This window comes from Oryctolagus cuniculus, chromosome 6, assembly GCF_964237555.1.
Source record: "Oryctolagus cuniculus chromosome 6, mOryCun1.1, whole genome shotgun sequence".
Taxonomy (NCBI): Eukaryota; Metazoa; Chordata; class Mammalia; order Lagomorpha; family Leporidae; genus Oryctolagus; species Oryctolagus cuniculus.
In genome coordinates, this window is record NC_091437.1 from 112,036,913 (window position 1) to 112,064,023 (window position 27,111).

General features: G+C 36.7%; 1 protein-coding gene across 2 annotated transcripts in view; it reads right to left on the bottom strand.

The window, feature by feature from the left end:
* The window catches only part of CNGB3 (cyclic nucleotide gated channel subunit beta 3), a 171,681-nt gene extending 148,924 nt beyond the window's left edge, over positions 1-22,757 (bottom strand). The window contains exons 1-2 of one of the 2 annotated variants that reach the window (XM_002710676.5): positions 22,517-22,757; positions 17,802-17,871 (exon numbers count right to left, since the gene is read on the bottom strand). In XM_002710676.5, coding sequence (XP_002710722.3) covers positions 17,802-17,871; positions 22,517-22,708 — 262 coding nt within the window. In that variant the 5' untranslated portion in view covers positions 22,709-22,757. Of the gene's footprint in view, positions 1-17,801; positions 17,872-18,283; positions 18,348-22,516 lie in introns of those variants that run through there. The other variant, XM_051844602.2, reaches the window with a different exon arrangement.
* Between the last annotated feature and the right edge of the window lie 4,354 nt (positions 22,758-27,111).

The following is a 27,111-nucleotide window of genomic DNA, read 5'->3' on the forward strand; positions in this document are numbered from 1 at the left end:
TAGACTAGGCCACTGTGTCACTTATAGACACAGCTGACATTGATTAAGACAGAAGAAATCACTCAGAGACTACATTCCTGGGCTCACCTAGAACTAAAGGCAAAGCAGCAAGCCAAGTGATATCCTGCATTCCAGCTAAATCATAAACTCTTTTCCAATAAAACCTACTGCATAAAGAAGAAGGAACGAATACACCAGATGGGGTCATGTCAACGTAGGGACACAGGAGATGTAAAGAAGCTTCTAAAAGAACACAATAATCCTCTAGAATTAGATCCTGAACTGAAGGAAATCTATAAAATGCCAGATACAGAATTCAGAATAATGATTGTAGGAAAACTCAGTGAAATGCAAGAGAATACAGATAGATTAAAGAAATGAGGAAATCAATGAGTAACATTAATGAAAATATTACTAAGGGGATAGAACTCATTAAGAAGAACCAAATAGAAATTTTGGAGATTAAATCTTCAATCAGTGAAATAAAACATACAGTTGAGGGTTGGCACTATGGAATAGCAGGTAAAGCCACTACTTGTGATGCCAGCATCCCATATGGGCACTGGTTATATCCTGGTTGCTCCAAATCCAATCCAGCTTCCTGCTAATGGCCTGGGAAAAACAGCAGAAGATGGTCCAAGTGTTGAGCCCCTGCTACCGTCACGGAACACCTGAAAGAAGCTTCTGGCTCCTGGCTTTTGCCTGGGTCCTGTGCTGGCTGTTATGACCATCTGGGGAGTGAACCAGCAGGTGGAAGATCAATTTCTCTTTGTCTTTCTCTTTGTGTTTGTCTTTCTCTTTCTCAACTCTTTCAAATAAATAAATATTTAAAAAGTATGATTGAGAGCTTTAGCAGCAGAATAGACAAAGCAGATGAATTTTTGACCTTGAGGACAAGAATTTTGAAATTACCCAATCAGACAAAAATAAAGAGTAAAGAATTAAAAAGAAGAGTCTACACAAAATATGACATATCATTAAATGATCAAATATCCATTCATATTATAAATATTCCTGAGGCAGAAGAAATAGAAAAAGGCATTGAGAACCTGCTAAATAAAATAATAGTTAAAAATTTCCCAGATCTTGAAAGAGACATGGACACCCAGATAAAAGAAGCTCAAAGTACCCTAAGCAGACTCAACTAAACAAGGTCTGCTCCAACGCAGACTGTCATTAAATTGTCAAAAGTTAAAGACAAAGAGATAATCCTGAAGACTATAAGAGAAAAGCAACAAGTTACATATAAAGGAAAACCAATGAGCTTATCATCAAGCTTCTCAGCAGAAAAGAATGGGATGATACATTCAAAGTCTTCAAAAAAAGCTTCCAACCAAGAATTATTTTATATCCAGTGAAGCTATCCTTTAAAAGTGAAGAAGAAAAAAAGTATTTTCCAGATAAGCAAAAACAGAGAATTCACCAACACCAGACTAGCCTTATAATAATTCTGAAGGGTGTTCCACATTGACGTAAACATGAAACACATGTCACCACCAAATTCATTAACAGAATAGATAGAATCATTTTCCAATCAATAAAATGACAAGTCTTAGTTCTTATTTATCAATAGTAACCTTGAAATGGATGAACTTCACCAACCAAAAGACTTAGGTTGGCTGAATGGATAAAAAGCCATGATCCCACTATATGTTGCCTACAAGAAACTCACTTTACAAACAAAGCTACACACAGATTGAAAGTGAAGGGTGGGGAAAAGATATGCCAGGCAAATGGAAACCAGAAGCAAGCAGGCATAGCTATCGTTATATCAGATAATACAAACTTTAAATAAAAAACTGTAAAAAGAGATAAAAAGGACATTATATTATGATAAATGGCTCCATTCAACAAGAAGACATAACAATCATAAATATATATGCACCCAATGCAAGACCACCCAGATATATACAGCAAATACTTTCAGACCTAAAGGAAGAGACATACTCCAATATAATAACTGTGGGTGATTTCAAAACCCCACTCTCATCAATGGACAGATCATTCAGACAGAAAATCAATAAAGATGTATCAGAGTTGAAGCATACTATTGAGCAAAATGGGCCTAATAGACATTTAAAGGACATTTCACCCAACAACTACAGAATACAAATTCTTCTTATCAGCACATGGAGCATTCTCTAGGATAGACCACATATTAGCCCACAAATCAATTCTTAGTAAATTTAGAAAGATTGAAATCATGCCATATATCTTCTCAGACCATAAAGGAATAAAGCTAGAAATCAACAAGAAGTACAATGGAACACTTATACATATTGGAAATTAACCAACATCCTTCTGAATGATCATGGGGTCATTGAAGAAATTAAAAAAGAAATCCAAAACTTTCTTGAAATAAATGAAAATGAAAATACAACATATCAGAACCTGTGAGATACAGCAAAAGCAGCATTTTTAAAAAACATGCATTTATTTATTTTAAAGGCATAATTGCATAGAGAGAGAAGGAGAGGCAGAGGCAGAGACAGAGAGAGAGGTCTTCCATCCACTGGTTCACTCCCCAGTTGGCCACAACGCCGGAGCTGAGCTGATCTGAAGCCAGGAGCAAGGAGCTTCCTCTGGGCCTCCCATGTGGCTGCAGGGGCCCAAGGACTGGAGCCATCTTCCACAGCTTTCCCAAGTCACAGCAGAGAGCTGGATTGGAAGTGGAGCAGCTGGGACTCCAAGAGGCGCCCATATGGGATGCCAGCACTGCAGGCAGTGACTTTACTTGCTACGTCACAGTGCCAGCCCCATAAAAGCAGTTTTAAAAGAGAGGTTTATAGAATTAAGTACTAAGAAAAATAAGAACAAATCAAACCCCCAAATCAGCAGGAGGTGAGAAATAATAAGGATCAGAGTAAAAATAAATGAAATTTAATCTGTCAAAACAATACAAAAGATCAACAAAAAAGTTACTTTTTTGAGAAGATGAACAAATAATCTTCTAGCCAGACTAATAAAGAAGAGGCAGAACTCAAATATATAAAATTAGAGATAAAAAGGAGACATTGAAACTGACACCACTGAAATACCAAAGATCATGAGAAGCTACTGTAAAGAACTGTATGTTAATAAATTGGAAAATCTCGGGGCTGGAGCCGTGGCTCCCTGCATTGCCGGCATCCCATGTGAGCATGGGGTTCTAGTCCCGGTTGCTCCTCTTCCAGTCCAGCTCTCTGCTGTGGCCTGGGAGGACAGTGGAGGATGGCCCAAGTGCTTGTGCCCTGCACCCCATGGGAGACCAGGAGGAAGCACCTGGCTCCTGGTTTCGGATTGGCACAGCGCCAGCTGTAGCAGTCATTTGGGGAGTGAACCAATGGAGGGAAGACCTTTCTCTCTGTCTCTCTCTCATTGTTTATGACTCTACCTGTCAAATAAATTTAAAAAAATAAATTGGAAAATTTCAAAAAATGGATAAATTCTTTGGCTCATATATCCTACCAAGATTAAATCAAGATATAGGCAACCTAAAGAGACCCAGAACAAGCAATGAGATTATAGCAGCGACCAAAAGTCTTCTATCAAGGAAACATCTGGGACCTAATGGCTTTACTACTAAATTCTACAAAAACATTCAAAAGGAAGTAACTCCAATACTCCTCAAACTGTTCCAAAGTATTGAACAGGATGGCACTCTGCCAAATTCTTTTTATGAGGCCAACACTACTTTGATACCAAAACCAAAGATAGGACATAAAAAGAAAACTACAGACCTATTTCCTTAATGAACATAGATGCAAAGATTCTCAACAAAATACCAGCAAATTGAATCCAAAACCATCACACTTCACAATCAAGTGGGATTGATCCCAGAAATGCAAGGACAGTTCAACATTTGCAAATCAATCAACATCATAAATCAAATCAATATAATGAAGAACAAAAACCATATGGTCATCTCAGTAGATATGGAGAAACTGTTTGATAAGATTCAATACCCCTTCAGGATAAAAACTATGCAGAAATTAGGTATAAAAGGAAGATTCCTCAAAGTTATAAAGGCTATATACTACAACCAACAGACAGTATCATAGTGAATAGGGAAAAACTGAAAGCATTTTCTTTCAGATCTGGAACAAGACAAGGATGTACACTTTCACTACTCTTATTCAAAACAGTACTGGGAGTTTTAGTGATAGCAATCAGTGCAGAGAAAGAAATGAAGTGAAATCGAAACTATGCGAAACGGTGACTTGATCAGCATAGCCCTGACTGTTAATGAACAACTTAATACACTATCCCTCTTAGTAGTTTTTTTTTTTGTCTGTTCTACTTAATATGACTGGTTTAATTCTGTAATTAATACACAGTTATTCTTAAGTGTTGAAATTTAACTGAAATGTGATCCCTGTTAAACATAAGAGTGGGAATAAGAGAGGGAAGAGATGTACAATTTGGGACATGCTCAAGCTGACTTGCCCCAAGTGGTAGAGTTAGAAACATACCAGGGGACTCCAATTTAATCCCATCAATGTGGCATGTACCAATGCCATCTCACTAGTCCAAGTGATCAATTTCAGTTCACAATTGATCATAATGAAAGGACTAAGAGTCAAAGGGAGCACATAAACAAGTCTTGTACCTGCTAATACTAACCGATAGAATAAATAAAAGGGAGAGTGATCCAACATGGGAAGTGAGATACTCAGCAGACTCATAGAATGGTGGATGTCCTAAACAGCACTCTGGCCTCAGAATCAGCCCTAAAGGCATTCGGATCTGGCTGAAAAGCCCATGAGAGTATTTCAGGCATGGAAAGCCAAGACACTCTGGCAAAACAAAACAAAACAAAACAAAACAAAACAAAACACCTAAATGAAAGATCTCTGTGAGATCCCACTGGAAAGAATAGGTCTTCAAAGAAGGAGGTACCATTTCTCTGAAGGGAGGAGAGAACCTCCACTTTGACTATGACCTTGTCTAAACAAGATAAGAGTCAGAGAACTCAAGGGGCTTCCATAGCCTTGGAAACTCCTGACTGGAGCATAGGGAGATTACTGATGCCATAAACAGGAGTGTCAATTTGTAAAGTGAACAACAGGAGTCACTGTGCACTTACTCCTCATGTAGGATCTCTGTCCTTAATGTGCTGTACATTGAGACTTAATGCTATAACGAGTACTCAAATAGTATATTTCACTTTGTGTTTCTATGGGGGTGCAAACTGTTGAAATCTTTACTTTATGTATACTAAACTGATCTTCTGTAAAAAAAAAAAAAAGAAGAAATTATCAATTCCCAACTTGACTCTCACTGGGATTAAACATGACAATAGGTCTGATCTGATTTCATCATCATATAAAATATCATCTATTATTTTTCACTTTATGTTTCTGTGTGGGAGCAAACTGTTGAAATCTTTACTTTTGTATGCTAAACTGTTCTTCTGTATATAAAGAGAATCGAAAATGTATCCTCATGTGAATGGAAGGGAGAGGGAGTGGGAAAGGGGAGGGTTGCGGGTAGGAGGGACGTTATTGGGGGGGAAGCCATTGTAATCCATAAGCTGTACTTTGGAAATTTATATTCATTAAATAAAAGTTAAAAAATGCAATTTAAAAAAAAGAAAGAAATGAATTGCATACAATTTGAAAAGAAGTCAAATTATTTATGTTTGCAGATGACATGATGTTGCACACAGAAAAATCTAAGCATTCCACCAAGAAACTGTTAGAATTGATAAACAAATACCATAAAGTTGCAGGTTACAAAATAAACATTCAAAAAAAAGGAGCTTTTGTGTATGCTAATAATGAACTCACAGAAAAAGAAATAAAAAAATTCCATTCACAATAGCCCCAAAACTCACATATTTCGGAATAAATTTAACCAAAGGAGTGAAAGATCTCTACAATGAAAATTATCAAACATTGATGAAAGAAATAATCAAGTACAGAAAAAACATGAAAAGATACTCCTTACTTATGGATCAGAAAATCAATATCATTAAAACTACCTAAGGCAAACTACAGATTCAGTGCAATCCCTAACAAAATGTCAATGACATTCTTTACAAAAATAGAAAAAGTAATCCTAAAATTCATATGGGATCATGAAACACCCAGAATAACAACAACAACAATAAACAATCAAGCTGAAAGCATCACAATACCTGATTTCAAAGTATATGACAAAGGTATAGTAAACCAAATAGCATAGTATTGCCATAAAAACCAATATGCAGATCAATGGAACCAAATAGAGAGTCCAGAAATAATCCATACATACAGCTAACGGACTTTTGACGAAAGTGCTTAGACCAACAGTTGAGTTGGTCTCTTCAACAAATAGTGCTGGCAAAACTGGATGTAGATATGTAGAAGAATGAAGTTAGATCCCTACCTTTTGCCATATGCAAAGATCAGCTCAAGATGGATGAAAGACTTGCAGTTAAGACCTGAGACTGGACAAAATTGTAATGGAAGCACTCCATTGGTATAGGGGATCACTTCTTGGATAAGACCCCTAAAGCACAGGCAACAAGAGAAAAACTAAATGAATGGGACTATATCTTTTTTGAAGGTTTTGTGCAGCAAAGGAAATGATCAACAGTGTGAAGAGACACCCAACAGAATGGGAAAAATATTTGCAAATCACCTATCTAATAATTGATTAATATCCTAAATAACAAGAAAACAATCCAGTTGAGAAATGAGCAGATTCATCAGAAAGCTCTCAAAAGGAGAAATAAAAATTACCAACAAATGTATGAAAATATGTTCAACATCACCAGCCATCAGGGAATTGCATATCAAAACTATAATGAGATATCACCTCACTCCTGTAAGAATGACTAGTATTCAAAACAGAGAATAACAAATGCTGGCAAGGATGTAGAGAAAGGGGAACCCTTATACACTGTTGGTGGGAAAGTAAATTAGTGCAGCCATTGTGGAAAACAGTGTGGAGATTTCTTTAAAAAAAAAAAAAAACAAACTAGAAATGACTTGCCATATGCTTCAGCAGTGCTACCACTGGGTATATACCCAAAACACTTGAACACAATGAATCAAAGAAATATCTGCACCACCAGCTTTATAGCAGCACTGTTCACAATAGCCAAAATTTGGAATCAGCCAAGGTGTCCATCATCAGGCAAAGGAATAAAGAAAATGTGGTATATATACACAATGGAATATTATTCAGCTATAAAAAAGAATGAAATGCTACTATTTGCAGCAAAATGGATGCAACTAAAGGATATCATGTTGAGAGATGTAAGCCAGACCCAGAAAGACAAATACCACATATTCTCCCTTATATATGGGAGTTAAAATTTAAAAGACAAACAGAAAAAAAAAGAAGAAGAAAGAAAGAAATGTCTGTGTACCAGTATTTCTGCAAATATAGTTTTGTAAATTTTTTTTTTACCTTGTCAAACCAATGGTTAGGATGTTATACTACTATAGTTTTAATGATCTGTAATTACTTTAAAATTTACTGTATATGGGTGAAATGGTCATTTTTCTATTCAATTATTATTTATAGCTGTTGTCTGTATTCCCACTTAATTAAGATCTTTTGTTTAAACTTATTTGGTGTAGTGTTAAACCTTTTCAGTGTAATGTAAATTTAAAACATGTTATCTCAAAATCTAAAAAAAAAGAAAAGGAGAAGGAAAGATGGTGGGAGAGAAGGAGACAGGGAAGGTGGAAGAAGAGAATATCATTACATTCTTAGAATTGTATCTATAAATCACATTGAATCTGTTAAAAACTAGTTAAACTAAAAAATTTTATAAAAAAGAAAAATCAATACATTAATGGTTGTTCATTATCCTCAATTTTTATTTATTTATTTATAGACAGTGAGAGAGAGAAACAGAAAGGTCTTCCTTCCATTCGTTCACTCTACTAATGGCCGCCACGGCCAGAGCTATGCTAATCTGAAGCCAGGATCAAGGTGTTTCCTCCTGGTCTTCCACGCGGGTGCAGGTGCCCAAGCACTTGGGCCATCCTCCACTGCCCTCCCTGGGCCACAGCACAGAGCTGGACTGGAAGAGGAGCAACCAGGACTAGAACCCGGTGCCCAGATGGGATGCCAGCGCCGCAGGTGGAGGATTAACCAAGTGAGCCACGGCACGGACCCCAATTATCCTCAGTTTTTATCTTCAATTAGATATACTATGCTTAGGAAATTGAAATCAAGATCTAAATAATTGCTTTTATTTTATCCTATATATCACAGTTTAAAATTTAAGCATATGCAGTATTGAAAATCATGGAGCTATCACTTTATTAAGGGTTTCACACTTTAATATGATATTTTATATGATCACTCTAAATTCAGTGCTCTAAATTTTTCAGGAATAAAGTGTAACAGTACATTAAATCACCACCTCAAGTTTTAAAAAGTTAATGACAAAGATTGAATTCCTGGATTTTAAAGACACTTTATTTTATTATATGTCTCTTATCTACTGTATTTTGGGATTGTGGCATTTTTGGCTAACAGATAGAAAACACAGTATTAAATATGTTTTTGTTGCATTTAAATGGAAAAAAAAGAACAAATCTACAATTTACTAGAAATGCAAAGGAGCCTCAATATAACCATGTCCTAGGTGTCTGTAAGGACTATAATGTAGGTGAGATATGGTTGTATGTGATACCACATACATTTGTAGGAGAGGGTGCTTTCTAGGTAGGCTTAAGTGGTACACTAATAAGTTTATATTTCAGAGTAAAATAAAAATCCACATTGAACATGTTATTTTGTGTTAAGAGATTTTTGGATAGGAATAAGAGGAAAGATGTGTTTTTCCTGTGTGTTTCAGTGAAGTGATATCTTCCCATTTCTCTTCATCTAACAAAACATTATTTTTTTCAGATCCCTGACATTATATTATGTTATACTGCTGCCTAAGAATGTATCAGTCAAGTAATTTCTTCTTTTTGAGAAGTAGTGAAATAATTACTTGAAGACACTTTAAAGAAGAGTTTTTAGTCTTGGGCTATGGATGTCTAGTAGATTTATGGATTGAGACCCTTGAGATTGCATGTTGCATAGACTTTTTAAAAATTTATTTTGTGTGGAGAGGGTCTAGAATTATCATGGCTCTTCCCAAGGGTCTGAGCCAAAAAATGTTATTGACTATAGTGTTGATATATTTTTCTAGGAACACTTGCCCTAAAAGAAAATTAGCACTACAGCAGAGCATGATATATGAGTTAGAAAACTCATCTATAACTGGAATATAAAACATACAAAATCTATAAAATAGTATTTCTTGAGTTTTTTTTTTTTTTTTTTGGCAGAGTGGACAGAGAGAAAGGTCTTCCTTTTGCCGTTGGTTCACCCTCCAATGGCCGCCGCGGCCAGTGCGCTGCGGCCGGTCCACCGCGCTGATCCGATGGCAGGAGCCAGGAGCCAGGTGCTTTTCCTGGTCTCCCATGGGGTACAGGGCCCAAGTACTCGGGCCATCCTCCACTGCACTCCTGGGCCACAGCAGAGAGCTGGCCTGGAAGAGGGGCAACCGGGACAGAATCCGGTGCCCCAACCGGGACTAGAACCCGGTGTGCTGGCGCTGCAAGGCGGAGGATTAGGCTGTTAAGCCGTGGCACCGGCCATTTCTTGAGTTTTGTACTGACTGTATCTTATAATGTCACTTGAATATATGCATCATTGATGATGATGAGAACCCAATTTTTGCCTATTCATGGATTCAAAACAAAATAATAACTACTCAAACAAATAACACATGGGGACTTGAAGCAAGAGGATCCCATCAACTACAGTTCATCATGGGTGTCTTTTTAGCTACACAGCATGTTATTTGTAGCACCAGATGGTCAGAGCATTTACATCATCCTCATCATGATAGAGAAATACAAGGCAAATCTTGTCTCTCATCTGGGTGAATTTTGTCAACTATATATTGTACTTCTTCCTAATTTCACACATGGATGGCAGGCTTCCCTCTTCTGTAGCTGCCAGAATGAATATTGTAAGTCTTCCTGCCAACTGTGCTCCTTGCACATGGTATAGCAATGGCAACAGCTCTTCAATACATGTGGTCAAATTCTGCCCTGGAGCATGTGCCCACGGCAGATAGTGAAATCCAGAATCAAAGGGTTCTGATCTGGTTGCTTTTATTGGATGTACAAAAATGAGTACTGTTGAGTTCCTCTCCACACACTTAGCTGTGTTCGTCTTCAAGTTGGCAGCATCTCACACTGGGTCTGTGAAATACACTTCCAATCTGCTTGGATGCATTGTGGCAGCCATCATGGAGACAAGAGTAGGTGTGAAACATCTGCTTCCACTTTAAGTGAGGAAATAAGAGATGCAGAAAGAACCTTCTGCATTTTTATCATTGGCATTAAATAAATGATGGAAAAGGAAGGATTCAAAGAAAGAACCCAATATGGTACTCAATTGACTTCTTTTGGGGGAATGAATATAAAAAGAAAAAGACTTGAAAATGCTTTCATTGTTTTGAATGTTTGCTGTAAGGGATAAATTGATTAAATTTTAATTCTTTTTTTTTTTTTGACAGGCAGAGTTAGAGAGAGAGAGACAGACAGAGAGAAAGGTCTTCCTTTTCCATTGGTTCACCCCTCAAATGGCTGCTATGGCTGGTGCACTGCGCTGATCCGAAGTCATGAGCCAGGTGCTTCCTCCTGGTCTCCCATGTGGGTTCAGGGCCCAAGCACTTGGGCCATCCTCCATTGCCTTCCTGAGCCACAGCAGAGAGCTGGACTGGAAGAGGAGCAACCAGGACAGAATCCGGCGCCCCAACTGGGACTAGAACCTGGGGTGCCGGCGCCACAGGCGGAGGATTAGCCAAGTGAGCCGTGGCTCAGGCCAATTAAATTTTAATTCTTAAGATATTATAGACTCAGTCTCAAAAATAAATCTTTTTTCATCAGGAACCAATAGTAACTGAGTAACTAGATATTACCCAAGTTAATAAAGATTAAATTGAGTACTTTGATTAGTTGCATAAATGATGCTATTAGTTTCATTTCAACAAATGAATATTTTGAATTAAAGCAATGAACAACACAGTTTTAGAAATGTATGATGTATTCATGATTATTTTCTGGTACTCAAGATTATATTTTTGATTCAGCTTCTGGTTAATATCATAGTTGCTAGATTATACAATTTAATTATAATACTTTATAATACCTTGGTCACACTTAAAATTTTATTATATTTTATAGATTGTCAAGTGATGTGAATTAAGTTGACAAACATTGTAGCAATACAGAGAAAATGGGATTTGAAAGAGTACTCTAGAATGTCTTTTACAAAAATAGAAAATTGTATATTTTACATTAACAAGTACACTCACTGGCTATACAGATATCCAGAGGAGGAGGACTAAAGGGTAGATGAAGTTCTAGAAACCATCCTGTATGATGAATAGTATAAGGAACTTACATTCTTTAGCTAAAATATTGAAGATTATCTAGTAACCCAATAGTTCAAATTCTTAGAAGGGCTGTTGCATAGAAAAAAAAATAGATTTATTTCATGCATTCTAGAAGGCATAAGGACCCATCAATAGGATTTATGGGACAAACACACAAATCTTGTAAACATTCTAACACTAGTCTAAGCAAAATACATTCACTCCTTTGAGAATGAATGAATGTCCTGTTGGAATCTGGAATCTGGAAACCACACTATGGGTGTAGGAGGGGGTCTTTGCATGGGGTCAAAGCTTAGATGTCTCTAGCCAGCCTCTCTGTGCTATAAAATTCCAAAGGAATCTTTTTAGTGAAGATTACTTACTTCAGGATGCATCATCACAAGAAATGAACAAATCAACAAGATAAATGTAGATCCATCAAAGTTAGTTTTGGTACTGTGTCAGGTTAGAGAGATCCTACCCTCTCTCAATGTTATGCTTGGCTTCAGGAACTTTTAAAATTGAGATGAATTCATCTAGAAAACACAGTGTATGTGCCAGTATTAAGGAATATGATGAGTTACTAGTCCTGGGTACCAAATAGACAGCTCTAATCCTTACATCACTAATTCTCTGGGTGACTCTGGATAAGTTGCTTTCTATAACAGTTTCCTCATCCATAAAATGAGAAATACTTTTGTCATGGGGATTTCTGTGAGGATTAGATAAAGACTCCATTTGAGAAAAATGCAATATAAACACGAAGTGTTCCACCTGCCAGACTAGGGTAAATTGCTTTTTCTTTTCTTTTTTTTAAAGATCTATTAACTCTTTCATGTGTACAAAGCATTGATATACATGGGGCATGCAAGAGTTTCCATTTGCTTAAGAGAGTCCCATTACCAGAAAAACATAATGCAATTTTCCACAAATAAACTACATTCTTTAGCAGAAAGAAGCCTAAAAGCCCAGAGTTAATGGAATTAAGCAAATATATTTAAATTATGAAAACTATGAAAAAAGGCATTTTAAAGAAAAGAAAACTACTCTCTCACACTGTTTAGAGTCTTAAGTCTTTAGTTTGTAAAACAGGTAATCACAGTAATTTTATCAGTGTCTAGTCTTCTATATGATATTTAAAATGGACTATGATTTCTCCTTTTTAGCTGATATAATGCTTTCTACCTCTTCATCATCAACGAGGCAGCTCTCTCTGCTTTGTTATATGCAGGAATGATTACTGATTGTGCATATAGCTGGGCACCTGACTTGTTCACAGCTGGCTGGTGACTGTGATGGTAGTTTGCAGGGCTGTGCCCATTGGGAACAATGGCTGTTATCTAAGTGAGTCAGACTCCTCTCCCTGGAATCTAGACTGGGAAATGAGGCATGAGAATGAGAACAGACCAGAGTAGATAAAGAGAGAGAAAACACAGTGGTCATGAAAAATGAAGTCATTCACTGTGAGCGAGAGGCAGAGAAAGTAATTAGCTCCTAGGACTGCTTCTGTCTGGTGAATGTCTTTTCAGGTCCAGTTAGCAAGAAATTTTCTTACAGGTAGCCACTGCCACCGAAGGTAACGGGTTATATCTCTGTCCCTTGCCAAATCATCACGGTTAAGAATTTTCCTTGTCATTTCAAACTAGAAAGCATATTCTTATTTATCCTTTTTCTAGACTAAACTTCCAGAAATTTCACATGCCACATTTATTCATTTCTCAATTCTCTGCTCTGTCACCATAGCAGGTGTCATTTTGAATGAATACTTCTTATTAAGTTCTGTAAATCTAATTATTTATATATAAGACTGTTTCTGTGTGGATGAAGCAGAGAAATTCTTGAGTAGTTTTAATTAATAACATCAAGCCTAAAAATATATTCCCGCCTTATCTTTTGCTGATGAATAAAACTGACAGTGATAGGGGATGGACTGTAACACTACAATTAGCCATATGTGCACATCTCAATCATACAAACCTTACTTTATACATGAGGCTACTGAGACTCCAGAGATGTTACGAATCTTGAATAAAGAGCTAAAGTTAGAAGAGTTATGACTTGAATTCAGGAGTGTCCAATTCTCAAAGGCTGTTTCTAATATGATATACTCAGGATACATTTGTCATTTTAGTAAATTTTAATTTCATTTTTAAATGGTTACCTTTTGTATTTAAAATTTGATTTAAGAAAGCTTTAACAGTTTTTATTTTTAAATGACACATTAAAAGTTGTACATACTTATGGGGTATATGTGGTATTTCATTGCATGTGTACCCCATGTAATATAAAATTGGGATATTTTAAAGCCATATGTATTAGTTTTCTATTGCTGCTATAACCGGTTACCACAAGTATAGAAATTTAGAGCAACACAAGTTGATTCTCTTACAGTTCCATCAGTCAGAAGTCTAAAATGTGTCTGGAGGGTGGAGTTCCTTCTGGACACTTCAGGAAAGAATCTACTTCATTATCTTTGCAGCTTCTAGAAGCTACCTACATTCCTTGGTTCATGGCTCCTCCCTTAACTTACAGGGTATCAATCCAAGCTCTGCCTTTCTCCTTTTATCAACTTCCTTCTTTGATTCTATTTTCTTCCTGTTATAAAAGCTCTTTGGTTACACTGGAGTTTATCTGGATAATTTAGGATTATCTTTCTATTTTAAGATCTTTAACTTAATAATGTCAGAAACAAATTTCCACATAAAGCAACAGTTCCATAGGTTTTGGGGAGGAAGATATGATCTTTGAGGGATCATTATTTGATATATTGCATCACACATCCTATGTACACTCAATTTGGAAATGTTTCAGCACAAATAAGACTGCTTCAAAGCATCACAATCCATTAGATAAGTCATTTACATGTTCTCTATTGGTACTAAAATGTGTTTGAAAAGCATTTAATATAATATAAGTAAAGTAGAAGCTCAAGAAAGATGACTATAATAAAAAGAGGACATTAGTAATTTATCTTTATTTAAAACCAAAATGTGTTGCATTCTCATTTCCGTGGCAGATATAAATTAAACCACGCTCTGCGGAAGATAAGAGTTCTATAATCAGAAATCAACATCTGCAGATTTTGTGACATTGCACCTGTGTGTTTTGAAGTGAAGAACACAAAAATACCAAGCACATATCAGAGGCTATCTTTAAACACTAATAATTCTGCTATCTCAAGGCAAAAATATCTTAAATATAACTGTTATTCCTATTAACATGTTTGAAGACATGCTAAGTCTGCAGATTTAAATGAAACTATTTTATTTCCTACTGAAATAGCTCTTCTGTTAAATGAAACTCCCACAAAAGACTTTTTATTACCAGCTATGAGACATTTAAGTTTAGTAATACACTTTAAAAACAGTGCAGCAAGGCTAAGAATAAATTTGTCATACCAAAGATATAATCCTTTGTTTTACCCCATTAAGGTTGTATTCTGTGCAAAGATCTATAATTTGGGTCCGCAATTATTACAAAGTAACTCATACTAAAAAAATTGTAGATATTTATGTTCCTTTCTCCCCCCCCCCCCCCTGGCTTTCTTTGGTTCATGGTTTTTAAGGCAGAGTGTTTCTCTCTTCTGCAATAACTCCATTTTTTAATCACATTTTAGTAAAAGCAGTGATGCCTTTTGTATGATTTACTTTTAAAAATTTGAAGATTAATTAACAGTCTTCAGTTGTGGACAAGAAAAAGGCAAGATCACATATTTTACTGTTCCTTTGGTATATGATACTGAACATTTGCAGTAGTTTCATGTATGTGGACTTTGATCCCAAATGGACTCTTTTGGTTATTAAATGCTTTCCCATTTCATTGACACATAATACTAAATATTTTAATCAGAGAATCTAACAGTTGAATAGCCATGCTTTAGTCATCTGTTAGGAAATGATATTGCGTTGCAGTCATGTTGAAAAGATTATGGCAGAACCCTGACTCTTGTTTTTTCTTCTCAGGTAAGTGAATACTGACTATTTGGCAGATACTATTATCTTCTTGGTGGAGATAAAATGCAAATGAAAGGCAGTGGTAAAAGACCTGGTCTGTGTAAGAATAATTAAGCATTCTCTACAGTTTTATTTGAGTAGTAAAAGCCCAGAGTTGTTCTTTAAAATCAGAGAGCAAAGATGAGAATACTAAAGTCAACTTATTCCCTTTTAAAAAAAATTCTATTGCTGGAAGTTGGTCGAGAGGAGGCTGTAAAAAATGAAAACAAAAATTAATTGAGGAGAAAAAAATCAATATGTATAAGGTTATCCTTCCAACTGGGAACCTGCTATTTCCTTTCAATTATTCAAGTTTATTGTACATCTCTCTTGAAGGTCAGTTACTGTCTTTCCTGTTTTTTTTTTTTTTTTTTTTTTTTTTTTTTAAGTAGGAGCAGCCAAATATAGTAAGAATGGGGCTATTGGTTTAGAGTGGTGCCTTTGATTGTGGGGCTCTTCCTTGATAGGAATTTCTTTACAGTGTTTCTTGTGGTTCATTCATTTATTTATAGCCTTGCTTGTACTTTTCATGTGTTTCTTATTTTTTCCTTCTTTGAGATGGGAAATTTGGCTAGTAAAAACTGCATTGTGCCTCAGTTCAAGTATTTGTTTTAGTGTAAATAGAAAATCATTAAACATCATTCTAACACAGACTTTGTCTAATAGAAGCAAAACATTTGTTCTAGCTTTATGGCAATCGTTTTACGTTTTCATTATTTTCAGTAGCATAGCCTGTTCTGGCGAGTCTCCTGCCATTTTTGTATTTTCTTGATGAGTGAATAACACACTGAGAAGTGACAGGAGAGAAAGCCTAGAGGAAAGGCTGGGGTTAGATTGCAGTAGTCCTACAAGGTTAGGTGAAGGAATTTGTATATTGTATTGCTGTATGGAGGAATTTAAGATTTTGAGCAGAGGTGTGAGATCAAAGTGGTAGAAAATGAAAAGTAATCTGCTTTAGTGTTTGTGCAGGATGGAAAAGGGAGAGGTTAGGGGATATAAGGGTTCTACCAAAGGTGACCACTTAGAGAGCTTGGGAATAATGTGGGCATGGGTTTCTACAAGGACCTGAACCACAATGGTGCTGCTCAGCTTTGCAAAGCTTTGAGAGCAAGTGGCTTTGAGGGTCATTATGGAAGGATATTGGGGATGAATTTCCTTTTCAGGACCTCCTAGATAGAGGTACAAAATGGTGAATGAGGTTTTCTGCTTGGGAGATTAAAGGCAGTTAGTGAGGAGAGGGAGTTGATCTGAAGGGAAAGAATGGATTCAGCTTTAGTCATGTTTTCTGTGGAATGCAGCAGAACACAGAGGTGGATATGTCCAGGGATTATGTCAGGCAGATGAGTAGACATGAGAGACTGGGGAGGAAGGGTCCATAAGATCTTCCTCCAGGTGTGTGAAACAAGGATCCTGCTCTCTGACTATTCTCACCCAAGATTTCTCATTTGGCAATTTAATTTGTGGTTAAAGTATAGTGAAAAATAAGAGTACACCCAAGCTAGAAAATTCTAGATTATAGCCACGTGAGCAGAGAACCCAAAGATGTGCAACTCCCGGAAGTCAATCACAAATGTTGATTGTGAACATCGTGGCCACAACCCTAGTGAATGTCCCTCATACTTTGCGGATGAAAGCCCCAAACTAGGAAGAAGTGGTGCTTTGTGCTCTCGTGATTGGCCCATTTCTCCCTTAAAATATACTTTCATAAACTTTACTTCACTATCTGTCAAGGGGGCCATATTTCCTTTCAACTGGCCTATTCTTCCTTTGGAACGTACTTTAATAAACTTTTCTTTACTATTCCTACTTTCATCTCTCTGAACTGTAATTCATTACTCCGTTGGCAAAAATGAATTGAGGCAAGCTGGCTGCTTCTGGTGACAGTTAGTTGGAAAATATTGGATAGAATCTTAAGAAAGAAATTGACCTGATATGAATTCAGAATCCTCTACGTAGCAATGAGAGTGGTAGCTTTAGCTGCAGCTGAGATTTCTAATGGAGAGGGTCTCCAGGGAGAGGAGCAGAGTTGTGAGTACCTATCTTTAATTGTGTACAATCCACATCTACTTTATTGTCTTTATACCCTTTTCATAGCATGGAATTTTGCTGTTCATTATGTACGCACTTGCTTATCTATGATCCTTCTCATTTTCTCAAGAATATAAGCTCTGTATTAGTACAATCTTGGCCAATACTGTACACACCATATGTCCAAGCCATAGAACAGGATGTAGCACATGTAAAATGATTAACAAAACAGCATCACTTACATGGATGCATGATTGATTGAAGAAATACTCTCTTTGTAAATATCCAGATCTTTAAATGGTCTCATTGAGCCCTAGATGATTAGCCTAGTCAAGGACAAATGTTTCACCAGCCAACACGTTTCAGAGAAAAACACATTTTACTTTCTAGTTTGTTCTACAGATCTGTATTCTGACCTTGATTTTTGCTGTGTGACTCTTCAAATGTCTTGGTTTTGAGAGATTTCTTTTCGCTTTCCTTTTCTCCCTTTGAGAAAAAAAATTAGATCACCTGTCATTAATTTACATAAACATGAAGTTGAGTGTAAAATGTAACACTGTTTTCACTCCATCGCTAAAAAACTCATTAAAATTGAAATTTTGTTTATGATATACTAAAAATAATCATTCTCACACTACTTTTTAGAAAGCTTTTATTTAATAAATATAAATTTCATAGGGATAACTTTTGGAACATAGTTGTTCTTCTTACCACACCCACCCTTCTACCTCTACTCTCGTCCCACCTCCTATTCCCTCTCCCATCCCATTCTTTATTAAGATTCATTTTTAACTATCTTGATACAAAAAAGACCAACTCTATACTAAGTAAAGATTTCAACAATTTGCACCCACACAGACACACAAAGTATAAAGTACTGTTTGAATACTAGTTTTACCATTAATTCTCATAGTACAACTCATTAAGTACAGAGGTCCTACATGGGGAGCAAGTGCATAGTGACTCCTGTTGATTTAACAATTGACACTCTTATTTATGATGTCAGTGATCACCCAAGGCTCTTGTTATGAGCTTCCAAGGCAATGGAAGCCTCTTGAATCCACAAGCTCTGACCTTATTTAGACAAGGCCATAATCAAAGTGGAAGTTCTCTCTTCCCTTCAGAGAAAGGTACCTCCTTCTTTGATGACCTCAGCTTTCCACTGGGATCTCACTCACAGAGATCTTTCATTTAGTTTTTTTTTTTTTTTTTTTTTTTTTTTTTTTTTGCCATAGTGTCTTGGCTTTCCATGCCTGAAATGCTCACATGGGCTTTTTAGTCAGATCCAAATGCCTTAAGGGATGATTCTGAGGCCAGAGTGCTGTTTAGGACATCTGCCATTCTATGAGTCTGCTCTGTATCCCGCTTCCCATAAACAAGAGTGTCAATTGTTAAATCAACAGGAGTCACTGTGCACTTACTCCTCATGTAGGATCTCTGTCCTTAATGTGTTGTATTATGTGATTTAATGGTATAACTAGTACTCAAACAGTACTTTACACTTTGTGTTTCTGTGTGGGTGCAAACTGTTGAAATCTTTACTTAGTATATACTAAATTGATCTTCTGTATATAAAGATAATTGAAAATGAATCTTGATGTGAATAGGATGGGTAGGGGGCAGGAGATGGGAGGGTTGTGGGTGGGAGGGAGGTTATGGGTGGAGGAAAGCCACTGTAATCCAAAAGCTGTACTTTGGAAATTTATATGTATTAAATAAAAGTTAAAAAAATAAACTAAAATAATATAGTTTAAAATAAAAAGGAACAGCATCTTGGTTTTACAAAGATGAGATTGATGACTTCCAGATAGATAAAAACATGGAAAATATTCCTGGCAGACAATTAAGGTTTATCAAACACCTAGGGTGTGTTTGTAAAGAAGTAAAGGGAACTATCATAGAAATAGTTGGATGTGAAAGAGTGTGAGAATATGAGGCTAGCAAAGTAGATGGGGCAAGAAACTTGAATGTCTTGTGTGACACGGTATGGACTTAAAAACATTTTATTTTCATTTTCTTTGGAAAGCAGATAAAGAGACACACAGAGATCCTCCAATTTTCATGTTCACTCCTCGAATACCTGTAATAGATAGGGCTGAGCCTCGTCAAAGCCCGGATCCAGAACTCAATCTGGTATCCCATGTGTGTGGGCAGGGACCAAAGAACTTGAACCATCATCTGGTGCCTCCTTGGTTTGCATTAGTAGGAAGCTGGGTCAGAACTAGAGCTGGCTCTTGATCTAGGTACTCTCATGTGGGAATATCTGAACCACTGTACCAAATATCTACCCTATGATATGGAATTTTGACATAATTTCTAAGCATTGTATATCTTAGAACCATTTGAAACTGAAAAGTAAAAGTTTTGGTATATTAGTTTCATTTAAAAATTAATTTATTTTAAACATCGCAATAACCTGTGTGGTAGTAAGATAAACTTTATGATTACTATGCTATTGACTAGGAAGTTGAGTGGCTAGTTCATATGAACATGTTAGAAAGATATGGTTCTAGGACAATCTATAATAACGATAAAGCCTTCAAAAACTTTTGCATAATATTATGATATTATTCACAAACATTTTCATCATTGTATTTATTTGTTCTTATATAAATATATACTTATGGGAATAGTGTCAATCTAGGGTAAGAGAGATTTTGCATTATTATGAGTTTGCAGTTCTTTAATTATTGGCTATAGATAAGTGCGAATTACCTATAACATTTCAGTTTGTGAATGAGCTCTTTGACACTTTGAAAACAATATAAATTGATTTTTCATTTCTAGCTATTTCCTTATAGGATTCAAATAATTTATGAGTATTTCTGAACCTTATTGTTTAAGTGACATTTTAAAAGGTTATATATTGTGGGAGAAAATAGAGTTGTAAGTTTCTGTCATTTTTAACATTTAGCATATTTGAAACTGTAAGAAAACTGTTTTCTTGTACCAATATATTCTCAGAAAGAGTAGATGCAAACAATTTCCAAACTGGACTGTTAAGGTATAAAGGGGTGTCAGGAGACCTTCTGACTAACACACATATTTTAGCTCTGGGAATGATGCAGGATATACCTGAGGACTGCGCTCCCTATATCTACCTTACTTCTCTAGTACTACTGTTTTGGAAGGAAACACAATGCTTTAATGGATTTCTTTTATTTCTGCCTTCTCTCTAATATCCATTTATCCTGTAGGCAGAGTATCAGGAAGGGTTGGTTCAACCCTTCTGTTATATTCCTTCTGTCCTGATGCCGTATAGCCAGATAAGTCAGTTGGCAGGTGCTAAAGTCAGGTAGAACAGAATCTGCCATTGATTAGCTAAGTGTACACAACAAATTAAGACAGGATCTACAACTTTTGTGACGATTAAATACAATAATACATGGAAAGAACTTAGTGTATTGCTTGGCATTTAGCAATTGCTGTTGGCTATTATATGCTCCAAGATAATAATAAATTAGCTATTCTTATGTGCTGGGTGGGAAAATAACCCTGCTAGGTGAGGTTTAAATATGACCATAGTGACTTTCGCGGAGCAAAATGCACTGAGACCAGCTGAAGAGAAGTTCCCAACTCCATATTTGTGACAACCCATGAGTTTTACCATATAAGGAAGTCTAACATGTGGAGTTATTTGACATGAAAATTAGAGGTTAAGAGCATTCTCATGAAGCAATGCCAGGTACAACCCTCCATGTTTTTCCATTGCAAAGGCAGTTGATATTACCAGAAAGAGAGTATAATTTTTCCAGGCCCACGCGAAGTAATCGTGGTGTTGTCTATCTTTTAGGCGTATTTAAATCTGGATCATTAGACTCTGCCACTCTAGTCCTTGTAGCACACTCCTGTTGGTCTGAAAACCTTATGTAGCCCTTTTAGATGATTTTAGTAAATCATGAAATTTTTTTTTGTAGTTAATTGTGTATTGGTTTTGGAAGTATCACTTTGAACTTAAACTTATCGTGCAATACAAACTATTAATAATAATGGTAATATTTTCCACTTAAAATATGCTACCATGGGCTGTATTTTATATATAGGATGCCTGATTCTCACAACAAGGCTATCTCCATTTTACATAGGAATAGTCTTAGAACTTAGGAAAGGGTTATACTAGAGCAGGATTTGTCTACCTTGGTCATATTGAGATTTTGAAGTGGATAATTCTACGTTGTTGAGGACTTCCCTGTGTATTCCTGGATATTTACAGCATCTCTGGAGTTTCTTTACTCTTGAGCCATGACAACCAAAAATGCCCCCCAGACATTGCCAAATTTTCCCTAAGTGGCAGAATTGCTCCCTAATGAGAATGGCTGGTCTAAAGAATATAGTCTGGGGCTGGCACTGTGGCATAGTGGGTTAAAGCCCTGGCATGCAGCAACGGCATCCCATATAGGCACTGGTTCAAGTCCCGGTTGTTCTACTTCTGATCTACCTCTCTGCTATGGCCTGGGAAAGCAGTAGAAGATGCCCCAAGTCCTTTGGCCCCTGTACCTGTGTGGGAGTTCTGGAAGAATCTCCTGGCTCATGGCTTCAGCTCAGCTCAGCTCTGGACATTGCAGCCATTTGGGGAGTGAACTAGTGGATTGAAGGCCTCTCTCTCCCTTAGGCTCTATCTCTCTCTGTAACTTTGTCTTTCAACTAAATAAATCCTTTAAAAAAAGAATATAATCTTTTAACATCAGAATGCTAGATGCTAGACATTCTTTATTGAAACCAAATTATATAGTCAATTTAATACGAAGGGACTTCAAAAAGTTCATGGAAATGGGATGAAAAGATAAATTTATTTTTGTGCAAAAAACCTTAAACCCATGCATTTTTTTTTTGTAATATGTATTTTTCACAAACTTATTGAAGACTCCTGATATTTGAGAAGTGATTCCTTTTTTCGGATAGCAAAAGTGAAAATCTGCAGTGAGAAGTCTTTTTTGACTTTTCCAAGCCCTAAGATAATATCCTAAATATTTGTTATTCTGTTTTTAAGTAAATAATCCCAAATAGCACATGACTCAGATAGCATCGAGTGAAACTGCTAAGCAATCATATATCATAGTATGTATTAAATTCCATTATCAGACAAGACATGACGAGACGTGAGACTGATTTAGGAATGGAAAGCACATACCTGTCTTGCGGATTGCTGAGACCGATTGCTCGGATGCGAACCTTGTTCACTCTCATCATTCCCTCCTATAGGCTTCACCTTGTTGAATTTTATTGTCAGTGATTTAAACATCCTCTCTCGGGTGGCGCTGAGAGCCTTTGTTTTTATCACTGTGTCTTGAAGTACAGAAATGTCCTTTGTTTTGCTTTTCATTAGTAGACAAGCCAATTAGTTGTTTAATCAGGATTTTCTTCTGGTTAATTCCTGCAGGCAACTCCCTAGCTAGTCAGGGCTTTGGCTTAAAAGCAGCAAATTACTTCTGCTTGGGTGATTTCCACTCAGTTTATGAACTTTCTGGAGTCAAAGTGCCCTAGTGAATAATTTATAAGTAGAGGATTAAATGAAACTTTGTAGTTGGTTTGAATTGTTTAAATGTGATCACATTGCCCCCTGGCTAGTTTTCTCTCTTTTTAATTACCCTCCTACCTATCTCTGTCTATCTAATTTGAGACAAAGTAATCCGTGCAAATGATTCAAAAATAACATGAACATGAGGGCTTCTCACATAAAGCAAATACATTCATACACCATATGCTGATGTCCCTTCAGTGACATGAATACATGAGTGGCCCCATAAGACCATACTATAAGCTAGGTATGCAATAGGTTGTTACAGCTGAGTTTGCATAAGTACATTTTATAATAACGCGTGTGCAGTGACAAAATAGTCTAATATTTTTAGAACAAGTCTGTATTGCTAAACAATGCTCAACTATAGCTCCATTCTTCTGGTGGTTGATTTCCACACTGCTAAAAGGCAAAACAAAGCCAAACCAACAAACAAAAAAATCCCCTACTGCTTTAACTGTGTGTGTGTGTATGTGTTTGTGTGTGTGTGTACATTTGGAGCCCAAATCTCTAGGAGGCACAGGGATAGATAAAGAATTGTTTAAAAGGAACTTTTTCTCTACTAATATCCTAGAAAAAATTTGTTTATTTTCTCCCTTGCTGCATGTTTTTTGTACATCAAAGATTCACTTGTCTTTGTTTTTAATAGGATCTTTTGTTAATGCACTTTCAAATTCAGACTAAAGCCTTTAACCAACAAGGCTGTCTCTACATCTCTCCCTTGCCCCCAACCAACGCAGAGTAGGCTGAGTCAACAAATATTTTTTGACCCCATAGTTCTGCAATCTGGGGATTTCCTTTAAATACTAGTTATGCATTTTAAAGTCTACTCATTACAGTTCATACAGGAAAAAATTTTAAGTAAATTAGTTCAGTTTTCCTTATTACCCAAATCACCTGTTTATTTTTTAAAAAAGTAAATCAGAACATTTAATTTTATAACTAACCATTTTTTGAAAAGAAAACTTACCTAATGGATACTTTTCTGAATATTGATTTGATTTATATGACTTGAAAACTTCAAGCTACTTACTTTTGGTTTTAAAAATGGCTTTTGTATAGGCAAGGTTTTCTTTTTGGTTGTATTATTGCTCCAGAGATACTCCGGAATAAAATGCTATATATATGTGGGATCACTTCTGAGATAAACCTCTAAGATCATAGCTGATTACATTTTGAATTTAACTGGTGAACAATGTAGCCCAGTCATGAGAAGGGAAGTTGTTAACGGCAGGCTGTGACGAATTCTCTCCTTGCCTGGGATTCTCAGAGGAATAATTACCTCTCCAGGCCCCTTTGTAAATCTTCTCATAGCATTTACCAGTGGAAAGATACCTGGAGTCCCTAAACATGAAATTTATTTTAGAGGACTTCTCCAGCCTGTCTAGATTGCTTATTGTAAATAAGCCTGGAATTTACGGACATAGGAGGCATGACTGGCTAGGGGACAGTGTGTAAGCTTTGTAAGGTAGTATAACATGAAAATGTTCCCAAATCAAGCTGTCTTCCTTTTGTGAAATGCTTTTGCACATAATGCTTAAAAACTTCCAGGAAACCCAAAATTCAACTATGCTAAATTCAGGAGAAAATGGACAATCACTGATGCTGTGTCTGATGCATATTGGATTATCCCCAAAAGGGATGTTTTGTAAGTGCCTACGGGTGGCCTGTATACACTGAACTATGGGTGATATTTGGTGCTGGGTAAGATCTATGATTCTAGGGTCTGTTGTGACAATCCAATCCTTAGGATTGTCACAGGGCAGAAGATACATGATACAGATATTTATTTAAGCATGTTTAGAAATCACTTAAAATACCTTGTTAAAAAGATTGATTTGTTTATTTTCAAAGTCAGAGAGAGAGAGAGAGAGAGAATTCTTCCATCCACTGTTTCACTCCATAGATGGCCACAACAGACAGGGCTGGGGCAGGCTGAAATCAGGAGCCAGGGGCTTCATTCAGGTCTCCCACATGATTGGCAAGGGCCTGGAGACATGGACCCCCATTTCCCACTGCTCTGTGCAAGCCATTAGCAGAGAGCTGGATTGGAAGTGGAATGGCTAGGATAAAAACCAGTGCTCTTATGGGATGCCAACATGCCTGAAATGCCAGCACCTCCTTCTACTTTAAATTCTATGGCTTCACGTTGTTCTGCAGAGGATTTGTTTAACCAGAAAGAAGGGAAGGAAAAAGCATTCCTATTTTGGATGAAATGGATTACTAGAATCTCATCATTGTCATTATTATTACTATAGGTTCATTATTTCTAAAAATAGACACATCCCCCAATTTGAGGGGGAGAACTTCTGGTTGTTTGCCTTGAGATTGTTACTGTAAATCACTTACTACCTTTAAAACTCAGTGGCTATTCTTGTTGGAATAATAATGAGACTTTTTGATTAATTCAGTAGGATCTGAGAGGATTGCTTAACTGTTACTTCCTGGTCAACATACATGCCAGTATTAGTTTCATAGTTCAATAAAAATTGTAAGGAAACAGTTTATACCTAGTCTCTGATTGACATGATTCAATGTCATTCCTATAAAATTATTCAAATCAATGCTGGAAGATCCATAGTAAACTTTTTACTTAATTAGAGTCAGGTTTGAGAAGCACTACAATTCTTTGAAAGCATCTTTAGTGGTAGAGCTTTAGACCGTGCCTGGAGGGGGTAGTTTTGGATGGGGAGGGGTTCATTTCTAGTATTTTTCAAATCATGATCTCCTCTGCTACTGCAAGGGGAAATGGGTTGAAACTTTATCTTTTCTAGCAGACTATGGGAAAAAACTAGAGTTACAATGCCAACTGAGGTTATATTTTCCTCCATGTATACTATACTGTAGCATTTAAGCAAGTTTCTAAGGCCTCTCTGAATTGAATTAAAATGGCCTGAATGATTATCTCAATCAGAGGAGAGCAACCACTAAGTATAAAGGTCATGCAGTTGTAGGCCGGGGTTTAGGACCCAGGGCAAACAGATCCAGATTCCTTCAGGTCTGAAAACAACTCCGAGTCATTTGCGGATTTATGTCTCCTTTACTCTCAGTGGTGGTGAGAAATGCAGAAGGAACAGCAACTTGGCCCTAATGGTGGTAGGGCCATGGGAGATATCCACCTCTGTGGTGGTCATTGGATACATACAAACACAGATATCTACACACCTCGACACACAGCCACATGTCCATTCACAGGCAACCACACCTAGCCACGCGCTGCAATGGCTTATATGAGTTTGCTGATCCATGTGGTCCAGAACCAAACCAATAAGCATTATTCATAATTAATAACCACTTACATTGAGGCCAGCGCTGTGGTGTAGTGGGTAAAGCTGCCACCTGTGGCGCCAGAGTCCCATATGGGCGCCTGTCCTGGTTGGAGTCTCAGCTGCTCCATTTCCCATCCAGCTAGCTTCTTGCTAATGTGCCTGGGAAAGCAGTGGAAGATGACCCAAGCGCCTGGGCCCTTGCATCCATGTGGGAGACCCAGAAGAAGCTTCTGGCTTCAGATTGGCCCAGTTCTGGCTTTTGCGGCCATTTGGGGAGTGTACCAGCAGATGGAAGACCTCTCTCTCTCTCTCTCTATCTCTCTCTCTTTGCCTTTCAAATAAAATAAAATAAATCTTTAAAAATGCAAATAACTCCACTTTGATTAACAGTTGAAAGTATATTTTATTGAAATGATCATTTTACTGGTATAGCTAGAAGTTCTTAAAGTAGATTTAGATACTGATAAATGTAGAGAACAGAAATAAAATTCAGTTTAAAGCAGCTTAGCCAGAAAGCTAATTGTATATAGACAATCTTCTTTGTGAATTACACTATTAATCTCCTTACATAACAGTACATCATGATTTTCAATTAACTGAAGTGCTTTCTGTTAGTTCACTAGATGATAAAAAATAAATAAGCAATAATAGTCCATAACTGGAACCAAATACTGAAGCAGGCTAGTCAACTTTGTACAAGAATAAGAAAGCTTCATACAGTCACTCCATTCATATTCACAGGACAAATCCATCACAACTCGATTACTGTGTATAAAACACGAACATAAGGATTTTTTTCAAAACATTTATTCTATTAGTCACAGTCTAAACCAATATAGCATTCATTAGTCACAGATGCCACTAGTTATTAACAATTTCCTGAAGGCATTTTTACCCTTAATGTCTGTTACATTTGCTGCTCATGCATTTTAATTGTAG